This window comes from Mercenaria mercenaria, chromosome 17, assembly GCF_021730395.1.
Source record: "Mercenaria mercenaria strain notata chromosome 17, MADL_Memer_1, whole genome shotgun sequence".
NCBI lineage: Eukaryota > Metazoa > Mollusca > Bivalvia > Venerida > Veneridae > Mercenaria > Mercenaria mercenaria.
The window spans coordinates 53,217,170-53,242,008 of record NC_069377.1 but is presented as its reverse complement, the minus strand read 5'-3'; the positions used below and the strand labels follow the sequence as shown (position 1 = coordinate 53,242,008).

The 24,839-nt window shown below is 34.3% G+C and overlaps 1 protein-coding gene across 2 annotated transcripts in view; it reads left to right on the top strand.

The window, feature by feature from the left end:
* Positions 1-24,839, top strand: part of LOC128550078 (cell death abnormality protein 1-like) — a 39,175-nt gene extending 14,336 nt beyond the window's left edge. The window contains exons 7-22 of one of the 2 annotated variants that reach the window (XM_053528186.1): positions 4,975-5,112; positions 6,955-7,083; positions 7,886-8,002; positions 8,498-8,614; positions 10,185-10,301; positions 10,925-11,041; positions 11,887-12,015; positions 12,656-12,778; positions 13,591-13,713; positions 14,434-14,565; positions 15,585-15,713; positions 16,231-16,374; positions 16,959-17,090; positions 21,491-21,634; positions 22,374-22,453; positions 23,453-24,839. In XM_053528186.1, coding sequence (XP_053384161.1) covers positions 4,975-5,112; positions 6,955-7,083; positions 7,886-8,002; positions 8,498-8,614; positions 10,185-10,301; positions 10,925-11,041; positions 11,887-12,015; positions 12,656-12,778; positions 13,591-13,713; positions 14,434-14,565; positions 15,585-15,713; positions 16,231-16,374; positions 16,959-17,090; positions 21,491-21,634; positions 22,374-22,447 — 1,865 coding nt within the window. In that variant the 3' untranslated portion in view covers positions 22,448-22,453; positions 23,453-24,839. The remainder of the gene's footprint in view (positions 1-4,974; positions 5,113-6,954; positions 7,084-7,885; positions 8,003-8,497; positions 8,615-10,184; positions 10,302-10,924; positions 11,042-11,886; positions 12,016-12,655; positions 12,779-13,590; positions 13,714-14,433; positions 14,566-15,584; positions 15,714-16,230; positions 16,375-16,958; positions 17,091-21,490; positions 21,635-22,373; positions 22,454-23,452) is intronic. The other variant, XM_053528187.1, reaches the window with a different exon arrangement.

The following is a 24,839-nucleotide window of genomic DNA, read 5'->3' as shown; positions in this document are numbered from 1 at the left end:
ACGCAGATATCTTCGGGTATTTTTGTGTGATTTGTGTGAAACAAAATGACCTCAGTTTTGTTAGTATTGAGCTTCGGCATGTTCTGATGCATCCAAGAGACTATGTCGTTGAGACAGATTTCAATCCGAGATAGGACTTCGTGTTGGTGGGAAATATTTTTTGGCTTAAACGATAAGTATAGTTGTGAGTCATCGGCATAAAAGTGATGATTCAGTCCATGGCTTCTGCAGATTGAACCAACGGGTTTTGTGTACATGATGTAGTTTTTCGGTCCTATGACAGATCCTTGTGGTACACTGTATTTCATATGGACTGGAGTAGATAGTTCGCCATTTACTGAGACTGTTTGGTAGCGGTCATTCAGATAAAAAGTCATCCACTGTAGTGGTTTGCCAGTGATCCGAAGTCCTTTTCCAAGCGTTTAAGCAACGTTTCATGGTCGATAGTATCAAACGCAGCTGATAAGTCAAGCATTACCAAGAATGTGATTTCGTTTTGATCCAGGGATTGAAGAATGTCATTTTGAACTTTGAGAAGTGCAGTTTCTGTCGAGTGATGCTTTCTGTATGCAGACTGATACTGTTCATATAGGTTCTTCGAAGTCAGGTGATACTCAATGCGTGTATCTACTACTTTTTCCAGTACTTTTGAGACAAAAGGTAGGTTTGAAACAGGCCTGTAGTTCTTTAGTTCATTGGAATAAAGGCCTGTTTTTTTCAAAAGAGGTCTAACGTGAGACTTTTTAAATTTTTTGGAACATACGCGGTTTCCAGTGATGTGTTGATCATTTTTGTCAAAGCCGGAAGGAGCTCGTCAAGACATGTCTTTAAAAGCCAAGTTGGTATTGGGCTAATTCACACGACTAACATGGAGATGCCTGAATAATATTCTTCACTTCTGCCGGTGTTTCTGGAGTAAAACAGTTTAGGTAGTCCTCCATTGATGGTTGTGTTTCAGTGTCATCAGTAATGTCAGATACAAAACAGGATGCTATGTCTGTCCGTATTTTGTCTATTTTGCTTATGAAAAAGTCATTAAAGTCTAGAGCGAGTTGTTTGAAGGAAGGATGCAGATTTTGGTAAAGTGATGTCATTTGTAGCACCTAACAGATGCTTTGTGATTTTGAAAAGACTCTTTGAATCCTTTTGGCAAGATTCTACCTTATCCGAGTAGAAATGTATTTTTGCCTTTTTAGTAACCTATTTACTGTTGCACACTGTTCTCTGTAAAGCTGGTGGTCTATTGTCAGTCTCGATTTGCGCCATTTCTGTTCCGACTTGCGCCTTAAATGTTTAGCATCATGAAGTTCTTGTGTATACTAGGGACAGGTTGGTCTCTGAATAATGGTTTTTGTGCGCAATGGTGCATGCTTGTCAATAATTGATGTAAGTTCTTGTGTGTATGTGTTCACTTACTCATCAACATCTGTCTTTTGCATGATTGCTTTCAAGGTCTCTGAGTTCAGAAGATCCCCTTTGAGTGAGTCAACATCAATTGCCCAAAGTTTTCGAAAGGAAACAGTTTTTCTCACCGGTGGAGGTCTGGCAGCCTTTGCTTTAAAAGTCACAGAAAAATGATCGCGAGCGACCTTACCACTGTTGTCAGACAGACCTGGATCAGTGACTTCAATGTTTGACACGATGTCATCGTTATCTCTTGTAATTGCAACATCCAATATATGTCCACCGACGTGAGTGGCTTCATTTACATGCTGTCTCATTCCGTGTGCATCCAAAGTACTTACAATGTTAGCTGTGTGTCAATCAGTCGGAATGTCAAAACGAAAGTTTAAATCTCCAACAATGATACTAGTAATTTGTCAGTTGTTGCAAATCTAGATAGAAAATTGGGCCATTCATTCTCAAGAAAGTCTCCTATTTTAAGTCCATTTCCCTGGGATGGTGGTGGTCTATAAACGACAGCTAGACGCAAAATGAATTTTTTCATGCTCAAGTTGCAGTCCATGTATTCGAAAGTTGAGAAATCTTTGCCTCGTGTTGATGCCGAAAGGCAGACATCTATAGAGATTCTATGTATGATTGCTACACCTCCGCCACGGCTGCCTTTACAGCGGGGTTCGTGCTTGATTTTGTAGCCATCTGGAACAAGTTCACTTAAGCATGTTTTATCCACAGCACTGCCAAGCCAAGTTTCTGTAACAGCAACTGCATCGAATGTATTTGAAATGATGTAGTCACAAAAAGAGAGTGCTTTATTTTTAACTGATCTAGGGTTAATACTACATACTTTAATTGAGGTCTGACTTTTAACTAGAGAGGGAGGTTCACGTTGTACATGTACAATATTTCTAATTTTGTTGGTGAAGGCACAGCTGATACTATATTTGCACCTTGACGAGTCTCTGCAAGTATGGGAATTGTCTTAGATAACTCTTGTCCGTTATTGAGATTGACCCCTTGCTCTGAAACTGTTGAAAGCTTGCAAGTATTTTGATGACTCTGTGAAACTAAAGGAATTACTTGTGGTAGTTCCCTTAGATTGTTTATGTTAACCCTTTTATTTGTGTCCCAAACACGACTTAATTTAGGAATTCCCCCTCGAGTACCCCTATACTGAGAGTAACCTGATTGTCCTAAGTTCAATAGACCTAAATGTTTTAATTTTGATAATAGTAGCTGATCTGGCTTTTCAATATTGGTTGATTGGCGTATAAAGGAAAGATCACATCTATTGTACTGTATAATCCCTTCATACTCTGCTAAGTGTTCACCAGCTGTCACGGATACAGCTGGAGGCATGTTTCTTGATTTTAAAATCGAAAATATGACACTAAAATGATTTTAAAACTTCAAATATCAAGCAAACTAATGTGAAGTTATTCACAAAAAGTACACCAATCTATTCACAATTCCTTTATTTACGATCCTGCAAAATTCCAGAATTTTAAATGAAGTATTTCCACTTATACACGTGAAAACATTGCGAGCACAGAAAAATGCAGCCGACACATTGGCGCATATATAACTAATACTGTAAAACTCTCCTTCTAGTAACTTACGTGATTATATTCTACGTTACCAAAACTATGAACTGAGTGGTAAACGTTTTAATATACATTTAATCAACATATAACATTTGTGTAAATTAACTATCAAAACATCACTTGCGTTATATGAGTCAAAATAATTGTTAAATGCACGGATGGGTATTGTTAGACAATATTCTGTGTCTGGATCATCTTATAACAGTTTTTAATAGTGTACTGTATTCAGTCCTGTATTCCATTATATTGCTATCATTCAAATATTTGTAATTTATATGATATCATGCTATAGATCTCATGTGTTTTCGTCAATGGATCTAATAAAAAATTATGATAATTAAATATCAGCGGGATTTATTGTTATATTCAAATTACGCTTGAACACATCCGGTATAGTCATTTTGATACGTCACGTAAAATCAAATATGCTGTGACAGCAGGCTGACTTTTAACTTAAAACAGTACGTTGCATTTTTAAAAAGTATTTCTAATGCACATGTCGGATATAAATCCTTTGTTATAATAGTATACTAAATGAACTTTCACGAAGTTGAAGACTATTCAGTTGCTACTTGCAAATTGTAACTTACGTTACCACGTTTACGTATTTCGCTAGAGACAAACTTTAACCACAAATAATTTCAAAAAGCATTGTGCATAAGATGTAGCCACCCACTATCAGTGCTGTCACCGTCTTTTTCTAAGTGGTCCGCCATGATGGAACGTCAGCGTCGTTCCCAGAGTCTCGAAGTGGGAGAGCACGAGAGAGGAGGGGGGACGTCCTCTCCCCCCTCCCCAAAAATTAAAAGGGTTCGGTAGAAGTAGTGCCATTATTTTCTATTCATTTAACATGTTCAAGACCTACACAATCAATCGACTATATAATCCATTTTATATATTCAAGATCTACACAATCAATAAATGTGAAACTATTCAGCATTCTTATTATTTCCTTTGACCATAACATAAAGACATTTCCTTTTAATTTTGGAAATGTAAATTTTTGTAAACGATTGTTTTATGTTTATGTTTACCATCTTAATAACTAACAATAATAATTATCGGCATTTTTGGTTTTAAAGTAATTTATTTTTCTCGTCTGTTAGAAGTAATGTCGATAACGTAAAATATATCTGCGTCGGTTACTGTTAAAGTTTGTGAGTTGGCGTTTTGCTGTAATTAATGATATTGATGAAATATGAGCATATGAATACTAAACAAATGCTGTGAAATACTCTATTATCTTAGAATAACTACGAGATAAAGTAACGTAAGTTACAGTTGGAACTTTGTAAGAATTCCTTTATATGGCAAATTTTATTCGGCATTTTCTTAAGTAACCCATCTCTCCTTTTGCTAACTATATTGTATTGTTTAGACAAAGCTTAAATCCTCCCTAATTATTTATTTCATATCAGATACGTAACGTAACGTATACAAGAATACCATTACGTTTAAAGTACCAATGAAATCGATTGAACTCTCATCATTACGACTTTCTGTACTTTTCTAGATGATAGCAGTGTTTGAGAAGAAACTTTTCTGTATCATAATATCATATTACCATATCAAGGAAATGCAATATTAGAAATGTTACCTAGAGAACACCATATATTTTTTTAAATAAGTAGAATCAAATACAGTGTGATTTCTAGCAATACTCTACAGCAAACAATGATGTTTCTTTTTAAAATATTCAAATGATTTATGTTATCCTGATGTTATTAAAATGATGCCTATTGTTTTAATGCATAGTATAAGTGGTGCCATTCTGCTGTGTGCCCTCTTGGTAACGTAAAATATAGTCACGTAGGTTACTTTGGAAAATACTCTTTTTTATAGCTATTTGTCATAATATCAAAATTGTTAGAAAATTATTTCTGGTAAAGGTCACGAATTATGTCTCTGTATAGAAACCGCGCTATAATCTAGAGCCTAACGAAGTATATGACACAATTTATGCTTATAGTTTTAGGTGATAACTGTGAAGTTCCATCGGATTGTAGATATGTACCTGGCAATGTCACCTGTACACTGGGGAGTAAATGCGCATGCGCACAGGGCTTCGTTGCAAAACCAAACCAAAATGAATGTATTCCTGAAACAGGTAAATGTGCATTTTCCGTAAAAATAACTATAATAAAATTAAACAATATTATTTTTATTCAATAAAGTTTTTTTATTAATTAATTTGTCAGTTATTTTGCAGTTTCACAATAGTTTGACTCCGCGTTTAAACCGAGAAATTGGTAATTGAAATAGGCTATATGCATTCCCCCTTCCGGACCATGGTCTGTACTTTATACGCACGGTATGTATGTGTATGTAACGGCATGTAACAATAAAATACTTTATATATACTTTAGCTTTCTGTTCTGGTGGCAGTGGTGCGCGTATTCCGCGAGTATCCGACATCAGGACAAATTATTGTCTTGGTCATATTTAAGCATCGAAATTTAATTTAACAATACCATTAACATCATTTGCGCTAAAATGTGCAATAGATTGTCGCGGGTACGCCTTTAAATACTTGAATTCTATCTTTTTGAATATGAGAAGTAACTTGGTAGAAAGCTATGAAAGAATTTCAAAGTTAATATATTCTGTTTTTTTTTTCAATACTACGATGGGTTTTCAATAGTTTCTGACACCGGTATTTGTATGCCTAAATTATCTATCAAATCAAAACATTTTTCACGTCATCCCGGGATAGTATTTACCATGTATAGAAACACATTTGGAGTATTGCTATCCATTACATGAATGTTGCAAATTATTCTCCCCTTGATATACTAAAAATTGCAGAATCAATGACACTTCTTGTGGCAAAGCGTTTACCTGCGAGACTTAACTTTAGCGGGGTAAATAGGAGAAAATTATAGGGACATAGGTCAGGAGAATAATGTGAGTGCTCAACCTGAATAACATTTTCTTGTACTAAGAAAGATTTACAGTATGATTATCGTGGGCGAGCACATTGTGATGAATAAAGTGTATGCCTTTCAAACCTTTACTTGGGCGTTTTAGTTTCCTCCTTGCAACGGGGTCACCAGAATTGAAGAAATGGCATATAAAACTACTTGTCACTCGTTGTCCTTTTTACAAAGACTTTTGGTCTTGTGTCAACAAACGAGGGGACCCATCTCGCATAAACTTACTTTACTTTCAAACGGTCATTCAGAATATGATGGTCGATTCCTTCTGAAATGCCTATTATGTGAGCTATTTGGAAAAGAAACCATCTTCTATCATAGGAGATTCTAACGGCAGCAATGTTTTTCTTTTTTGCTGCGACAACCGGCTTGCCTGGAAGGTTATTGTCTTGGAGACTATTTAGACCCGCTTGATTTTTTTATCCAACGAAAACCTGTTCTCAATGTCACTACAAAACTATCATGGGTGCGGCACAATTCAGAAAGTATCTCTTTTGGAAACCTGAAACCCCTGATTTACTCTTTTTCTTCAAGTAAAATCATAGCATTGGAATATAGCTGCGGGCTAACTTGGTCCACTGTAACAAGTTAAAATCGATATTTCCCGGATATGTTGAGTAAACATCCCTTATCAAGTGCACAAATCTCCCGTGCTGCTATGTAAATGGTTTCTATGGAAGACCATTAGTGACAGAATTTATTGACTCACCCTCGTAGAAGGCTTCCAACGATATCATCCATGACAAGCTTAAACATCAAACCGAAATTATGTGTTTAATGTGCGAACATGACCAATATGCGTCTCTTTTAAGGTGACCATCACTGACTGGCATTTTGCTAGAAGCTGTTCAACCCCTCCCTACTATTACATCATTTTATGACAGAGGTGACAAATGCGTCTAATGCATTGTAAAGTGACGTCATCTATAGATATGTAAATCAGATGCTTATCAAAAGTGTTGTTATTTATGCGAGACATATAAAGATTTAAATTAGTCGCCTTTAACCATTTTCAGTATCTGACGTTACCTGTGATAGTAATAGCGATTGTATCCGGTACCAGTATGCCAGTTGTGATACTCAAATGAGGAAATGTCAGTGTACAGGAAATGTGAAAGAAGTAAATGGGAAGTGTGAATTAAAGGGTGAGTGATTCCTGATTGGTGTTTTTGTTTAACCTTTAGCCTGCTGGCTGCAAGTAATTCTGCCTTTTCGTCCAGTGGAGACCAAGATCAACCTGCACGTCCGTGCAAGCTGATCATGGGCTGTACTGTTCGCTCTTCAGTCAGTAGATTTTCAGTGAACACCCCTTTGAATAATAAGTGGTGCTGCACAAATTAAATGATGGACCAGTCCATTTTAGAAATTTAGCAGGATAAAGGTTAATGACCTTCCAATATCTTTTCTGGGTAGTAATTTTCTTGTCTACATTATGTATACACGAATTTGATGTTCAAATTTTAGCTCAAAATTATGATATCAATTATGTTTCAATTACATTTTAATTCCGTTATAAGCGCTCATACTGAACAACTAAGTTTAAGCAATTTTATAAACACATTTACTCCAATATTATCACATGACCTTTTCATATTAATTATATATTTCACAGCCCTCTGGGTGGCATGTTTTCTTGCAAAAACGTTCAAGGTGAAAAATTGAGTTTAAGCTATTTTATAAACACATGATCATCTGCTGTGGTAATTCCATATGCCTTCTCCAAAGTGTACATATTTTTCACATTTGAACTTAAAGCTCTTAAGTGAAATATCGCTATTTGAGTTCAAGATTATGATGTATATAAATTTCACTATATTTTAATTATGAAATACGGCCTACACACATACCATAGTTTTTTTTTGAAAGTGTATTCTTGCAAACACATTTACTGTAATGTTTCCACATGCCCTCTCCAGGTGTACATATTTTTCACATTTTCTCTTAAAGGTCTGGGTGATGAATGTAAGGAGGAGAGTGATTGCTCAGGAGTAACAAATACAGTCTGTGATGTAACATGTAAATGCCGGTCTTCATATATTCAACAAATCAATCAATGTGTTATAGGTAACGTCTAATAATTGTTTCAGGCCAAGTCTTCTTTTGTTGCCTGTCCCTCTATCTCTTTAAACGCACTTTATTTTTTTTTTACAATTAATCTTGTTGTTGTTGTTTTGCTCTATCATCAAATATTTGTTTTTTGATTTCTCAAACATATCTTGTTAAAGAACAATATCAAGACAATAAGAACAATTTTATCATCCATCCAAACCAGTTTTCAAATTTTCTTTTCAATCAGGCGGCTTGGAAAACAGATATGATGAGTAGAATCTTTAAGAGCCCATTTTTCTCGAAAACCCAGATAGGACAATTTAAGAATAGGTAGACGAAATACTATAATCTTATTTTGCACTAAAGTTGTTGCTTAGAAGAGGATAATTTACCTAGAATACTTAATCTAAAGGTTGTTTGAAGACAGATTTTTGTTCCTAATGTGTCGTACATCGACTATAATATGCAATTAATGATAATATTATGTAACACCTGGTGATATAACTTCAGATCCTACCAGCTGTTTCGCAGATCCATGCAAAGATGTTCCAAATTCGTTCTGTGAGGCGGGAAACTGTATTTGTCAATCAGCATTTAAGAAAGAAAATGGCCTGTGCATACCTAAAGGTTAGTACAGACATTACCGATGTAATGGTCAAATATTTGCCTAAATCTGTTTACGCAAAGATATTTTTCATCTTATATTAGGTTCTTACATTAGCGTCTTTCATACTGAATTTATTAAATGAGCTGAATGAAATTATTAAAAATACTAATAAACAGTTAGCTTATACTGAATCAGTATCCTAATGTATTACTGTAAAGAAAGAGGGGTCTAAAATGTTGTTAGCATGTGAATGCCAACATTCAGTGTGCTAATTGTGCAATAATAGAAATGTTTGATGTTCAAAGATCAGGTTATGTTATATTACGTTCAAAAGAAATAAGAAATAGGAACTGTTGCATGTGTTGAATTTTCATTTTATTTGTTCAACAGAGCGTTTATTATAATGTTAGGATACAAATATTTAGACGTGCATCTAGTAAAACGCGATTGAGAAGATATTGAAATACTGGATGGTGACGCAGCAGTAAAATGAAATGATGCTAAAATCAAGATACTTTGTGTAAATGTTTAAAGATCGGTGTGCTTGCAACAACCCTCTAAAGGGACATTTAAAGTAATATTTTAAAGTCGCAAAGCGTAAATAAAAGTGCAAAAATACTTTCGTTTTCAGCTGCGCGTATCGCGAAATCGTTAACATAACGTGACGAACTTTATAGCTTTTTGTACTATTTTATGGTTTGTGTATATAGCATGTTTACATTTCAAAATATCTTCATATTGTGCGTGAGCAAGACGATCCGATTTCTTTTCTGCTTGATGGTACAGATGAGTGAATTTCAACATAATACTAACGTCTTGTTTAAATGAACAAAAATGAAAATAAATCAGGCATTCTTGTGTTTATCGTTTGATTTTTCACGGTTTCTCGTTGAAATGCTTGCTTTATTCTTTTTACCGCAAGGGCTGTGTGGTTTGATTCCTGCGCATCTGAACTCTGAAATGTGGTAAATCAGGCGATAAGCAAAGCAAATGCCCCGATTATCTGAACCCGATAGCGTCAGCCCTAGCGGATAAATAACAAAGCATCTGAACAATGAACTATTGTAAATCAGACGATAATTCACAAGAAAGCATTGTTTATTTTCATTCTAGCATGTTCATTAAAGCATGATGATCAAAATTAAGCAAAATATTTTAAATAAATGTCCGTTATGGTTATTTAACAGGTAAAATGTTCTCGCAAATTCAATAATTTTATCCGAATTGGATCATTTAAACAATTAATTGGGGTTATTTGGGTAATTTATATATTATTGAAATACATTATTAAGCTATGAACAATTTGGTAATCGACGATTTCAGTATAGTTTTCGTGTTCAGAAGGTTATTAGCAGAAACTTGTACCTGACCAAAACAAGCCTGCAGTTTGTACGGTTGTCTGCCTTTAAGCTTTAAAAAAGCAGGCAAACAGGATATAGTTTCTTTTCAACATGTTGTTATACTTTTTAGCATGGCATAACACATTTATATATAATAGAATATGTAGATAGCGACAAACATGTTTGAATGGATGCATGTGTAATGAGAAATGCTTATAAAAACCTTGACGAAATATATCAATTTCACTAGGTCTTGACGACGCATGTGAAGACATCTCCGATTGTTCAAATGTAGAGAACGCTAGATGTGAAACAACGTGTAAATGCAGACCATTATATATCAGACAGAATGATCAATGTATTCCAGGTAAAAAAATATTGTTGATACTCTTACGTTTTGTTTTGTTTGTTTTCCTCAATGCTCTATGTCTAGACGGTGATATTATTCGTTTCGTGTTTTGTTTTTTTATTACATTAAGTTTACTTGTTTAAGAAATTCAAAACATTTATAAATGTTATTTGTGACTGTTTAAAAATGGAGAATAAAACAAACACATTTTTCTTGTTATCACATGCTTTGACTAAATCTACCCATTTTATAGTTTCTTACCGGTAAAAAATATATACGATATTTTTTTCACTGTGAAAATACCAGATATATTTCACTCTAATATTTCGGTATTTCACTTGAACACATAAATAATAAAAAAGAAACGCTAAAATGACTGATATTAAGTACAGTAGCTTTATTGTAATTATCACACAAGACATGATAGTAGATGTACAGTAGCTCTTTAATTAGTTCGTGATCTTAAAAGGTTTAAAGATCTGAGTGTAAGAAAATAAATAAGCGGATAGTCTTTCTGTTCTTTGATGATTTACTTTAAAAAATCGTTTACTAATTCTGTACTGTTAACTCCGATGCATTTACTTTTGACAATCGTTTCTTCGATAGAAGTTAAAGGGAATGATGCTTTCACGAATTTTCAGAGTCTACTGTATGTAGGTCCGATACTTGCAAAGATGTTCCCTATTCTGAATGTGTCTCCGGAAATTGTGTCTGTTTATCAGCTTACAAGAAAGAGAACAGCCAGTGTATACCAAAAGGTTTGTCCATATTGCACATATACAGCGTGACCTCTTTTAATGACCCCTTTCTAAAGTGGGCGAGCTGGGCAAACGTTGTAGACATGTAGCTGTACACTTAAAACCATCTAACTTTTGCGATATCTTTCATATTACTAAAATAGATTTATGACATTTATCACTTGTTAAGAATAACGTGTTATTAGTAACGTAAGAAAATTTCAACAAAATTACATTATACAGTTGTAGAGTTTTCATTTTATGTTATACCATGCATCCCCCTTGACACATTATCATTGGTACCCAAATGATTAAAACATTTGCAATACATTTAACCTTTGAGTAAAGACCCAATGTAATGAAAGACCACTGTTTGGCACAACATGTTTGGCTTGATATATTTATATGCGAAACATTAGCGGTGATCAGATAGGTAAAAGCATGTGTTCTATTTTTTCATTCATTATAAACTGTAATGCACGATATTTTCGAGCTTAATCTATGCGTGCAATACCTTTTCGCCATAAGCAAAGATTCTAGTTTGAGATGGAATACTAAGAGAAGTCAACAAATTCTTCAGCAGTAAAGATAAATGCACCTCCCTGAAATCATTTATCAAAACAAAGCGCGTTGTTAAGTAAAGGAAGTACACTGCGAGCCAATATACACCCTTGGTGATACAGTATACAAAGTAAAAGTACAGTCACGCTTGTTTATATGGATCTTTGGGAAATCCAAAAAGATGGTCTATATTGACAGGTGTTGTACATTCAGAGCTTAAAAAACTTTGTTATTGTCTGAATGTTTTCCGTCTGTGTTCCACGATAATTAATGGTTTTAGACCTATTTGTATTCTATATTTTCAGGCCTGTCGGATTCATGCTCACAAGATCAAGACTGTGGTGGTTCTCCAAGTTTAGTATGTGATTCCGGTAACAACCGATGTGCCTGTTCGAATGCCTACAAGCAAGATAAAGACAAATGCATTATGAAAGGTAAGTATTTTATCCACAGTTTAAAGGATAGTTTTGCATTTTCAGTAAAACATAGTATCACGTGTTCTTATTGGATTAACTTTAGGTGATATTACTGTAAGATGTAATTAGTTTAGATCAATCACAGGGACTGGTTCCTAAATATACCATATGGCGGTTACAGGTGTGTTCAGTAAGAATACCTATATACTACTATCATAACGCCCGCCGGCTTTTAAACACCACTTTTTCCATCATTCAATTTGGAAGTACGATTTATTATTCGAAGGGGTTGTAAAGTGTCCGAGTTATAATTGTACGGGAAGATTGAATGAATAAAGACTGTCTATGATAATATATATTTTAATGATCAGCTACGATTGCATATTGATTAAACTCTGATAAAGATCTTACTCATACTACAATGAAATATAATATGTAGGCGGAGCTTAGAGAGTCTGGCTTTAGATTGACAGATAAACACTACTACAGTACAGGGGTGATCACTGAAAAATTATTGATTGAATAGCGAACAATGCAGACCATGGACGTGCAGGTTGATCTTGGTCTGCACTGGTCGCAAAGGCAAAATCACTTGCCGCCAGCAGGCTAAGGTTAAACACGACAATGAATAACACTAAAATATTATTCATACTTGTAGGCATTTCGGACTCGTGCACAGTCAACGAAGATTGTAGAGGTGTTCAGAATTCAGTCTGCACAAACAATAGATGTGCCTGTTCGGGCGCGTATAAACAAGTGAATGGCGCGTGCCTTATGAGGGGTAAGTAGCTCAACATTAGGATCCGGTTAAATTACAGGTGAAGTCGACTTATATAAGAGTAACAATTCTGTTGATGGATATTTCGAAGTTGCTTCATACACTGTCAAAACTGTCTGTTAAGACCATCCTTGGAAAACGAAGAAGTGATCTTTGTTGACAGGTGGTCTCTATGCACAGGTAAATGTTCACAATTTTTGGCTAAACAGGAAGACAAAATAAGGGCCTTCATGAACAGGTTTTGTAGATATGGCCTTTATGTGGAAGTTGTCTTTAGCACAGGGTTGACCCTGACCTTTTGGATATTTGTTGTTTCTTCTTAGCTTAAGTTTATATCATAATCCTGTTCACAAATAAGCAAGTTCTATTTGACAGTGCTATCGAGATACAAATGTATATCAAATATTCATGCCTTGTCATGCCTTGTCTATTGAAAAAGAAAATATAAATAACTTGACAAAAATATGTTATAGATTTTTTTTTACTTTATAGTTTTCAATGATATTTCAACAGAAATTATGTTATTACAGTGTAAGAATTAGTATTTCGCAGTCAGAAAATATGACTGTAGTGATTCATGCATATTATTTTGATCATCTTATTTACTTATTCTTGTTCGGGAGCAAACACAATTCTTTCAAATGACACAGAAAAACATGGGGCCACCAGGCATCGAAAAGTTATTTATTTGTGGATCGGATACCTTAAAAGAACAATTGCTTAAGCTGTGTCAGCCATCTAGAACCTGACATAAAATTCTGAAAACCTTTGCAACTATATTCCATTTGGAATGTTTAAATAGTGTTATGTTACAGCGCTTGGAGAAACGTGTGTTGATGAGGGAAGTTGCGGTGTTCCGATGTCGGTTTGTGACAAGAACAACCAGTGCAAGTGTGCGCCTGGCTACATGGAACAAAACAGTGCATGTGTACTAGAAGGCGAGTAATATATTCCATGCTGGTTCTACTCTTATTACAAGCCAGGAAGTCTTCATACAGGTGCACGTGTAGCGCGTGAATTTATGGTTGCACGGATATGGTTGCACGCATATATGTACGCTCGTACATGTATACATATATGCGTGCACCTATTCTTTTACAAGTGCACCGGGAAGCGTATAATTTTACACGTGTATGCGTAATCGTGAGTGTACATATACATATATACTCTTGCAGTCTGTAAACGAGATACATACAAAATGTATACGTGCACCTACGAGCACGTATGCACGAAAATGTACACACTACGCCCTGACCTATAATTTAGCCAAATGCAACAAAGATCATCGGCAAACATCATTACAGCTCCCAAAATAAGAATTTAATCAAAATCAATCCTCATTTACAAAATTAAACAAATACCACCGATCTCTTATTTATGAAAGTGAGGCTACGAATCTTGAGTGTATCAGATCCTCCTTTCATTTATCTCTCCATTTTTGCAATATCAGCTAGTTTGCAAATTCAATTGAAATTTGATAAGCATATTTGTCAGTTTTGTCAATTTCAATAGTTCTAATTTATTCAAGTTTACCAATGACTTTCTTGCTTTGCTTGTCGTTAATGATATATCTTGAAGGAATATAGGGCTTTGATCTGATTTGTAGAATTACATGTATATTCAGCAAGATATGAACATTTCAGAAATTTTTATTTCAGTATACGATATTGTATGTGTTAATGACGCCGACTGCTCTTCCGTTTTCATGTCTATATGTGACACTTTGAATACTAAGAAATGTATTTGTCCAGCTGGCTACATAAGAAACGATACCCGTTGTGTACGAAGAGGTATAAATTACATGGATCTGAGTTTTAAAAATTGTTGCTTAAATATAAATGTACGATTCAATGTTTTTTAACAGTCAGTTATTTTAAGTCTTTGCCAACCTCTTGTGATCATTCCTGAAATCATCAAATTACGTATACAAAACCCGTATGAAGTTATTTTTGCAAACAAACTGCAGTTCTTGTTATAAAATAATAAAACCTGTGAAAAGAAATTAACGTCTGTGAATATCAGTGAAGACATACACGTGTCTTTGTCTGCCTATAATACATTTCATTCCAAATTGCCAAAAGTCACAATTATATAGTACTCTACAGTAAACTTACAAGTAATTTTATCACATAAATATATATTTAATCAAATCACCTCAGTACAAAGTGCCACCGTGCATTCATCGTCCATCTATCAGTCTGTTCACACTCCCCCCAAACGATATCTCATCATTAATCACTCAGACAATACCCTTTTGGGTGGTCCTCATTTAAAGTCGCTCGGCTATAAATAGGGACTGTCATAAATGAAAAAAGAACATTCTTTGAGCGACACCTGCTGCGCCATGTTACATAATTTCACACAAATATTCTTTTGGTGACCCTTAATCATGATTATTCAAATTATTCTGGTTTGTCAAAAACATGGCGACAAAGGCACGTGGTTAAGCCCTATGTGTTTGTAGTTTCAAATTCTCTAAATACTATTGCACGTACACAGTTTTTGTTCTACATAATGTTCACACAAGAACGATATCGGATTTTAAATTCGTGTCTCCTCATTTTGAAGTGTAAATATAAAAACGACAGAAAATAACTACAGTAGAAAGTGGTAGTCATTTTTCTTCTAAGGGAGATTTTACCTGTCATACTTTGTCTATATTGAACTGCATCAAAATTAAAACCAGGATTGTTCAGTTTATTTTGATTTGTCCAAAAATAATAATTATATGGCTGCCAGCGACGTGGACGCTTTTCTTTGTATGTTAGAATTGAAAAATGTTAACATAATTGTTATTGTCATATTGTAGTATTAGGAGATGACTGTACCCTGGATGAAGACTGCAAAGGAGTTCCGATGGCGATATGTGACGAATCGACAAGATGTGCTTGTCCCCGGTGGTATAAACAACTTTCTGCAACACAGTGTGAAGTTAAAGGTAAAGCATCTTGAATTGTGGCCCTCATTCAAATACTACCTGGATAAAAATAACATAATTCTGTGCATAACTATTTATTAAAATGTATATATTGCAATGGTAGCTTTGTCCGGAATTTTAAAAGTTTATGGATTTGGGTCTGTAAAGGCCATGTATGAATGGGAAAATACGTTAACGGTGTCCTTTTCCAGGTAATATACCTAGAGTACGTATAGGTTCTATGTGAAGAAATATCCCTTATGTTAGGGAGAAGTATGAGGTTGTGACACTAAAATACGGCATTAAACTAGATACTATCCACCCAGGTGCCGGACTCGGACCACTTTGGTTTAAACCGTCATATAAAAATGCAAGTTCCTGTCGCCAAGATTTTGCATGTTCCCTGTAGGTTGCCATCTGTAAAAATACCACACCTGCTGTTCCTTTGGTGAAAGAGTCAGTCCAGTTACTGCACCTAAACAAAATGGTTTAAACACTGTTACAAACGTAAGATATACCGTATTTGTGTCGTTTTCAGTGCTTGACGATAACTGCAAGTATAATGAAGATTGTAGAGGTGTTTCGAATGCTCTCTGTGATAAAATCCAAACACAAACTTGTAAGTGTATGACAGCGTACAAAGAACTAAGCAACCAGACACACAAATACTGTGCTGTAAGAGGTAAACAATTATATTTAGGCTTGCTTTACATATAAGTTTTGAATTTTGTGGACAGTCTTTTTTGTTAAATAGTACGCCTTTTGGCTTTATGTTGTTTAAAAGATTTTGAATACGCTGTTATTGTCTCTTTTCAATGAGCAATGTCCTGTATTTATCTGTCTGGGTAAACTATTGACACTGACTAGAATATGAATTATAAAAAAAATTACGGTATATAGATAAGACATATCATTTTCGCGAGTGCTGCAATGTACGCCCGCGTAAAACTGAATTCGGTATTGTGAATGTCAGTGGGTTTATGATCACGTTACTTCAAACATATCGGAAAGATACTGTTACAGAAAGGTCATTAACAAAATCTAAATTGTCTGATCACGAGTCTATACGTGCACGACAATAATGGCATTTCTCGGATTTCATCCAAGATCTTTAATTCATAAAAGTTTTAAACTTCATAGTAGTCTAATGCGAGATTGTAGTTCGATCCCGGTCGTTTCTTTTGCTGTAGGTATTTCAGTTTTAAAATAATCTATTATGATATACGACATTGACGCGGTTGGTATCCTTCACAAATATATTTTTAGAAATCGGCGATACTTGCACAAACAAGGCTGAATGTGCTGGGATATTAGATTCGAACTGCGATGAAGGCAGTACAGGCAAATGTGTTTGTCCACCAGGTTTAAAAGTTGTGAATTATGGCTGTGTGCCAAAAGGTGGGAATGTATTTTGTTATTCAGTAGGCATGGACAGTTAGTTAACAAACAATATCAAATTATTATGACAAGATTGTTGATAAGATAGGTAATATACTACTCATCGATTAAAGTTTTTATGAAATGGTAATGTCTTGTATACCGTCAAATATATTTACATTAAACTTGGAACACTTGTTTATCATAACAGTCTGTACCTGATTTCGTATATGTCCATGTTTTGAAAAATGTATTTGACATGCGGCTTTGAAACTTTGAACACTTGTTTATTATAACAGTATCTATCTGTAGACCAGAGTACAAAACTCTTTTAAGTTTTTTGGCTGAATTATGGTCCTTTTTGGACTTGGAAATTTGTTCAGATTTCGTACAAGTCCATGTTTTGTAAGACCTGTTTGACATATGGCTTTTAAACTTTGAACGCTTGTTTATTATATTAGTATATATATGTAGGCAAGAGTACATAACTCTGTTCAAGTATTTTGGCTGAATTAAGACCCTTTTAGGACTTTGAAATTGGTTCAGTTTTCGCACAATTACACGTTCTGTCAAAACTATTTCACATGTCGCTTTGAAATTTTAAACACTTTATCGTCATTATTTCCATCTGTAGGCAAGAATACATACCTCGATTATTTTGGCCCTCTTTTTATAGAACAGAACAGAACAGAAGTTTATTCAGTAATTTGTACATACAGTACCTCATTACATGATATACATTGACATATAAGATATGATCATGTGGCAAAGTTGTTGAAAATTTAAACTTTAAATGGAGAACGGATCGTAACAAGCCGTAACGGGCAGGTCTTTTTACCCCAAGACACCCCAGAACCCCAAAACACAGCAACCACCATGACACCCAGCATCAAAATAATCACTTGTTTGATACTGTAATTAGGTACCTATATAACAATGATAACTCAAGGGGAACAACCCAAAACTACTTAACTGTAAATAAAGATGTAGCAGTTGTTTCCCTTTCAATTGTTGCGACAAACCCAAAAATGTAAACTGGGACGTCCCGGGGCAAAAAGACCCGCGAATCGTAACGGTCTTAAAATAAAGATGATGATGTTGCGAAGGAACACAAAAAACGTTACAATAACAACATCAGTGGTTACTATTCAATATTGATATAGTTACATAAACTATCTGGAAGAATGAACTATGTATAATTCACTATGACAAAAAAATAACTAGATGTTAGTCCTGCTGGTATTAATGTTTCCATGCAGTTATAATTGTCAATGCTTTTATGCAATGTGGGATGAGCACAGATAATAATTTCGTATACAAAATATATGAAACAATCATAACAACACTACAAATAGAGCTGCTTTTAAGAAAAGGGAATGCCTCCCCCAACTGCCTAATCATCTAAATTGCAAGTTAAGCCTTTATATACATATCACTCACAACAATTAACGGGCCCAAACTCCGCTTTGGCTCATTATCGAACTTGTCAGAGGTCTTACAGTCAAACACATTTTGTACAAATTTGGCGAAGATCATGTTGGAAATGTTCAACTTGGAGTGCGGACAACAGCAAAAGAGCTGATTTTTCGGTAATTCAAGGGCCGTAACTCCAACTTGGCCCTTTATGGTCAAACACATTTTGTTCAAGTTTGGTGAAAATCGGATAAGAAATGTTTGGCTTAAATTGCGGACAAGAGCAACAAGGCCGACTTTTCGGTAAATCAATGGCCGTTACTCCAAAGTAACTCCAATATGCCTGGACCGGTTTAGCTAATTATCGAACATGGCCGAGGTCTTATGGTCACACATATTTTTTCAAGTTTAGTGAAGATCGATTGAGAAATGCTTGACTTAAAGTGCGGACAATCTTTGTGACAGACAGACACACACACACAGACCGGAGTAAATCAATATGTCTCCCACACCACTGTGTGGTGGGAGACATAATGAACATGTTGCCTTATTATCTAAGTAACATAGTATTCCTTTTATCGCTTGCCAATCTGATATATCTACATAACCCTAACTGAACCGATTTTTTAGTACACTGCAATAGTTCGACAAATTTATGCATATTTGGTCTTTCATAGTAGTACCTTTGTATACATTTGCTACGATATTCATTATAAAAGTTACATTTCAAGATAAAATGAAACTCGTCCTCAATATCGTGGACATTACAGAGTTGACAAGTTCTTTGATTTCTCTCCAATCTATCTCTACCATATCTTCCAGTTTCTATGCGCAAACTATGTGCAGATACCCTAATACGGGTTAAATATTGCCTAGTTTTTTTACAAACAATTTTTTCTAGATAACTTTCCATACCAAATACAGGTTTAATATACATATACAAAGTATTTAATACATTGTTGTTTGCAATATCAGAAAACCACTTTTGCTTAAAACAATCTATAGCCCTTTCTTTAAATGTTAGTAAAAACACATTTGACTGATAAGCAAGTGGGTTATTCCATATATCTGAAAAACCATATTCTTCAAGCAAACATTTTACTTTGGAAACCCAATTTTTAACACCTTTCTTACATTCATTTAAAGCATTGTCATACACTACATTTAGTAAAATATTGTTTGTATGCAATAATTTAAACCAGTACTTGATTATTTGAACATATCTATTTATGTATAAAGGGTATCTTCCCAATTCGCCATAAACTGCCGCATTACTGGTACTAAGTTTAACACCCAAAGTAGATTTACAGAATTTTAAGTGGATCCTTTCTAGATCCTTACTTTTGGTAAATCCCCAAACAGGACAAGCATAATTTAAAATAGACCCAACAAATGAGTCAAACAATTGCAATACAACATGTGGTGATAATTCGTACTTATTTATATTATATGACAAAACATTCATAGCCTTTAAGGCTTTCCCACAGACGTACTGGTTATTAAGTACAAAAGAACCTGTATAGTTAAAAACAACACCTAAATAATTGAAGTCATCAACAACTTCAATTTGTTCATTATTATAAAACCAAGTTTCATGGGGATAGATATTACCCCTTTTGTGAAAAAAAAACTATTTTGGTCTTTGTAGTATTGACTTCAAGTCCCCATAATTGACAGTATTCATATAAACTATTAAGACTAGTTTGCAAATCTTCTTGGGAATGGCCCAATATTACCATGTCATCCGCAAATAATAGTAAAATAACACAAATTTCATATAAAGATAATCCAGAATTTATATCGTTCTGTAAATACAGTTCCAAATCTTCTAAAAATAGAGCAAACAGAGCTGGAGAGTTATTTTGACCTTGACGTAAGCCCACTGATATGTTAAAAAAATCAGATAAACTATTACAATGTCTTACACAAGATTTGACAACATGGTACATGGCTTTAAAAATCCTCAGCAGTTTGCCATCAATGCCTAATTTGAAAAGTTTATACCACAGACCATTACGGTAAACTGAATCAAATGCCTTTTTCAGGTCAATAAATGCACAAGGTAACCTTAATTTTTGTGACAAAACATGTTCAACTATACTATGTAAGACAAAAGTCGCATCTACTCTACTACAGCCTTTGCGGAAACCAAACTGGGCGTCTGACAAAATATTGTACCTATCAAACCAACTCTCCACTCTATGCGTCAATATACTAGTAAATAATTTACCAAAATTACTTAGTAGGGTTATGCCCCTGTAATTGTCTGGAGCTCTGACATCTCCTTTTTATACCAGTCCATACTTTGCCTTACCAGTTTGTCATATGGCTTTGAAACTTTGACCACTTGTTTCCCATCATAGTCTACATATGAGGCAAAACTACATAGATAGGACAAGGACTTTACCTCAGTTATGGCCCTTTTTTGACATAGAAAATTAATTACGTTTCGCATACCCATATTTGTCTAAATTATTTGATATATAGCTTTGATAATTGAACGCATGCTTACCATCATGGTCACACATAGCCATATAGTTCAAGACTTATCCAAATCCACAAATACAGGTACATTGTCTTATCTAACTTTGTTTCTTTTGTCTGAAAATCTCTGGTAACATTTTGAACCCATACTTCCATCAATTCTTCCAATAATCGAACGCGCTATCAATAGACAGCTCTTGTTAATTCAAATATAATCAGATAATTTGAAAGAATTTTCTGTTAGAGCTTACCATCGATATCAGGCTTTGTTTTATATGCATTTGTGAACGGTGATCTTCTAACATTTTCCTTTTATTGTAAAGTCGGATTTATTCACAGAATTTACCTGTTTTGAAAACTTTTATTGTATAATGTAATTATCCAGACGAACCATGATTATTTTTATGCTTTCGAATTAACAATTAACGAGACCTGGTACAATGCCATTGAAAATTCACTGATATGGAAAATGTGCTTTTAAACAAATAAAAGAGTATATAATTTGTTCACTTATATTAATGCAGTTCTTGGAAAAGATTGCAATGCGTTCGTTGACTGCAAGGGAGTGGCTTTTGCAATTTGCAGCATAAACAAAAAATGCACTTGTTCGTATGGTTACAATGAAAACTTGATGCGAGATACATGCGACGGCAGTGGTCTTATCGCAGGTAAGTTTCCGTTCATCCTTGATTGAGTTTTGCAGAGAGAGTAATATAATCAGTTGAAGGACTGTATAAGTTAATCAGTATTTGTTTAAGTATACCTCCTCCCCGTACCCAACCCATAATGTGTATCCTAATTTTTGCAACTTTGACCTGGAATAAATAAAAACATGTATTATTTTATGTAGGATTTACTTGCTCAAACAGCAGCATACATTATGAATACCTATGTAACTATATGTAATAAAGAAAATGGTTTTAGTGGCATTGAGAGCCACCTTCACCTTTTTTCATAACTGCCAACATGACATTATGGACGTTACAATGGTCTCAGTATCATTATATTTTGCGATGGTGTTCTCAATTTGCTATGACGAATAAAAGTAAAGAAGTACCATAGTTTCATCCCGCTAGTGTCAGCTTAATTTTATTTGAATAAGTATTTTGATCTATTTATGTTTCAAATCGCAAACTCCAAGTGTTGTCAAGCTTGCCAGTTCTTCAAATTTAGTTGGTAGTTTTTAATATGCGTCACAAAATGTTCATAATCTGTTTGATAATTTGAAATATTTGAAAAAGTGTCAACATCCTCATCTTTCTTGTCTGTATTATAACGACGTATTTTATATAATTTCACCGTCTTAACTGCCCTTCCAATATAAAAATGAATCCGAAAAAAAAAATAACGCATTGATTATGTTTTGGTTTCTTACTTATAAATGGAATATTTTTCATTATGTTCCAGGGGTATCGTCGAATTTGGTTATATCAAGTGTCACTTTTCTTGCCTGTTTTGGACTCCAAAGATTTTTATGTTGATGAAAGGTAATGATTTAGATACTTTCAAACATTATAAATAAGTTTATTTCGTCACTAAGTCTTTATCAGTCTGTAAAATGCGTTTCCATTATTAAGATAATAATATTATAAGATATATATCATTTACTTACTTCAAATATATTTGTTTGCCTTTAATTGTTAGTTTCATTAGTCGATTTATGTGGCATATTAATACATGTACTTTCATTTCTGGTGAAAATAATTAAAACAACTCTTAATAATATATAACGTATGCGTACGCATTGCAATGTCATAATCATGATATCTTATTTCATGAATAGCAGTCAAACCTGTGTATTAAGACCATACACTAGTGGTCTTAACAGAGTGGACCCGTTATGTCACTCGGCAATGTCCGCGTGGTGGACCCGTAATGTCACCCGGCAGTGTCCGTGTGGTGAACCCGTTACGTCACTCGGCAATGTCCGTGTGTTGGACTCGTTATGTCACTCGGCAATGTCGGCTCAATCAAGCCTGCAAAGTATTCATTTAGGGCATGCTAGGCGATTTATGGTTTTCCATTTTTTCTACTTCTGTAAAACAAATTGTCGAAACCGTATACGTAGAATACGTAATTTTCCTCAACTTTTCTCTGTCTTAATGTACATTTTTTATCATGGGGTTAAAATACAACATAAATTAAGCGGAAATAAACTAGTGGGCATCAGGGTCAGGAGGTCGTTTGTATTCTCACGGAGTACATATAATTAATCCGTATAATAGAGTTTCGCTTAAGCTGGTGCTAGATGGTGTAATTATATCTAATGAACAAAGTCAAACCTAAACTGCTTTGATTTGGTTGTTCGCATTTTATGCTATAAGGAATCTTCTAGATTTCAATTATCGCATGTTTGACCGTGTAAAGCAAAATCATTTCTATGCACAAAACAGTTGCAGACCATTTTCTGGAAAGTTTTTTTTACCATTAAAATCCATTGTGTCTAATATTATCTGTAATTCTATAATATTTTATTATACTTTCAGCATTTGTGGAACACCTGTTTGTGAAACATATTCAAGAAGAAAGAAATTTAAAGGCACAAGAAATCCACTAAAAACTGTATAATGATGCTAATAGCTCCTACAAATTATATTTAAATCTTTATGCTTGTTTGCTTTTAACCTTGAATATATACGTATTATATATGTCAGACATGATATTGGTAATAACTGTTTGCTCAAAATAATGTTTGAGGACAAATTCAGTAAAATATATTTTAAAATAAGACCAGTGGAAAATTACTATGGATCAATACTGATAGAGAAACTGTCTCCTAGAAAATATTTCATTGATTGGCTAAACTTGTTCAAAATTAACCGCCTTAACGGATTTCCATTTATTCCTCCCCTCTGTTGACTATAATTTTGTTGCTGGAGACAACAAATTTCAATGATTGTGGTCTTATTTCATGTCGACACGACAACAACTCAACATTGCGTAATAAGGCAAGGATTTTAGTCTGTTCTTCATTACAAGTCATGTATGTGTCTGTTTTCCGTCTTTGTGACCTTTCTGTGATTCTTTTTACACGATGCAGCTCCTAGATCAGTTATTTCCTAGTCATTTGTACTAAGTCCACGATAAGTTATGAGTCTGCAGCTTATTTCTTACTTACATACGTTTTTAATCTGATCATGTGACTTGTCATCAAACTAGCATTTTTGTTGATTTCTAGTACCAAAAAAAAACAACTTTTGTCATTTAGCTATAGTGTCCATGTTTTGTAGCAAATGCATGCCAAAATAATTCTGGACGCTGTCACATAGTATCGGTCTTATTTCAAGTATGCATGTAATAAGCAGTTTTTTTTATTAAAACATAGAAGAAAAAGTACATCATCATCGAAAAGGGAGACAATTATGATATTTTCACTCGTTTTTCGTTTTCGTAAAAATACATTTTGTATTGAATTCGATGGCGATATATCATTACGAAAGACCACTGAAAAAAAATCCTCAATATTATTGATAGCAATACGGATGTTTGGTAAACACACATTTTTTTATCGAAAATTTTTCAAAATACCTTCCATTTTTTATACACGAGCATGTACGTGTACAATAACAAAAGTATCTTTAAACTTGTATAGCTGCATAGCCATACGTTTCTAATAATTACTAAAATATGTAAACTTAATATCAAAAACAAGTTATTCAAAAAGTAAGTGTTGTCAATGAACAAATACATCCAGACGGAACGTTGTTTAATTGGCGCAAGACAGTTTATTACAGGAAATCATACATTTCCAACGTTATTATGAGACAGCTGTTTACCTGTTAACCGTTTTTAAACACTTCTTTGAAAAGTTTTAACCATGTATTCTAATTATTGTTAAATTGTTAACAGAAACGAAATAAATGTATAAAAATT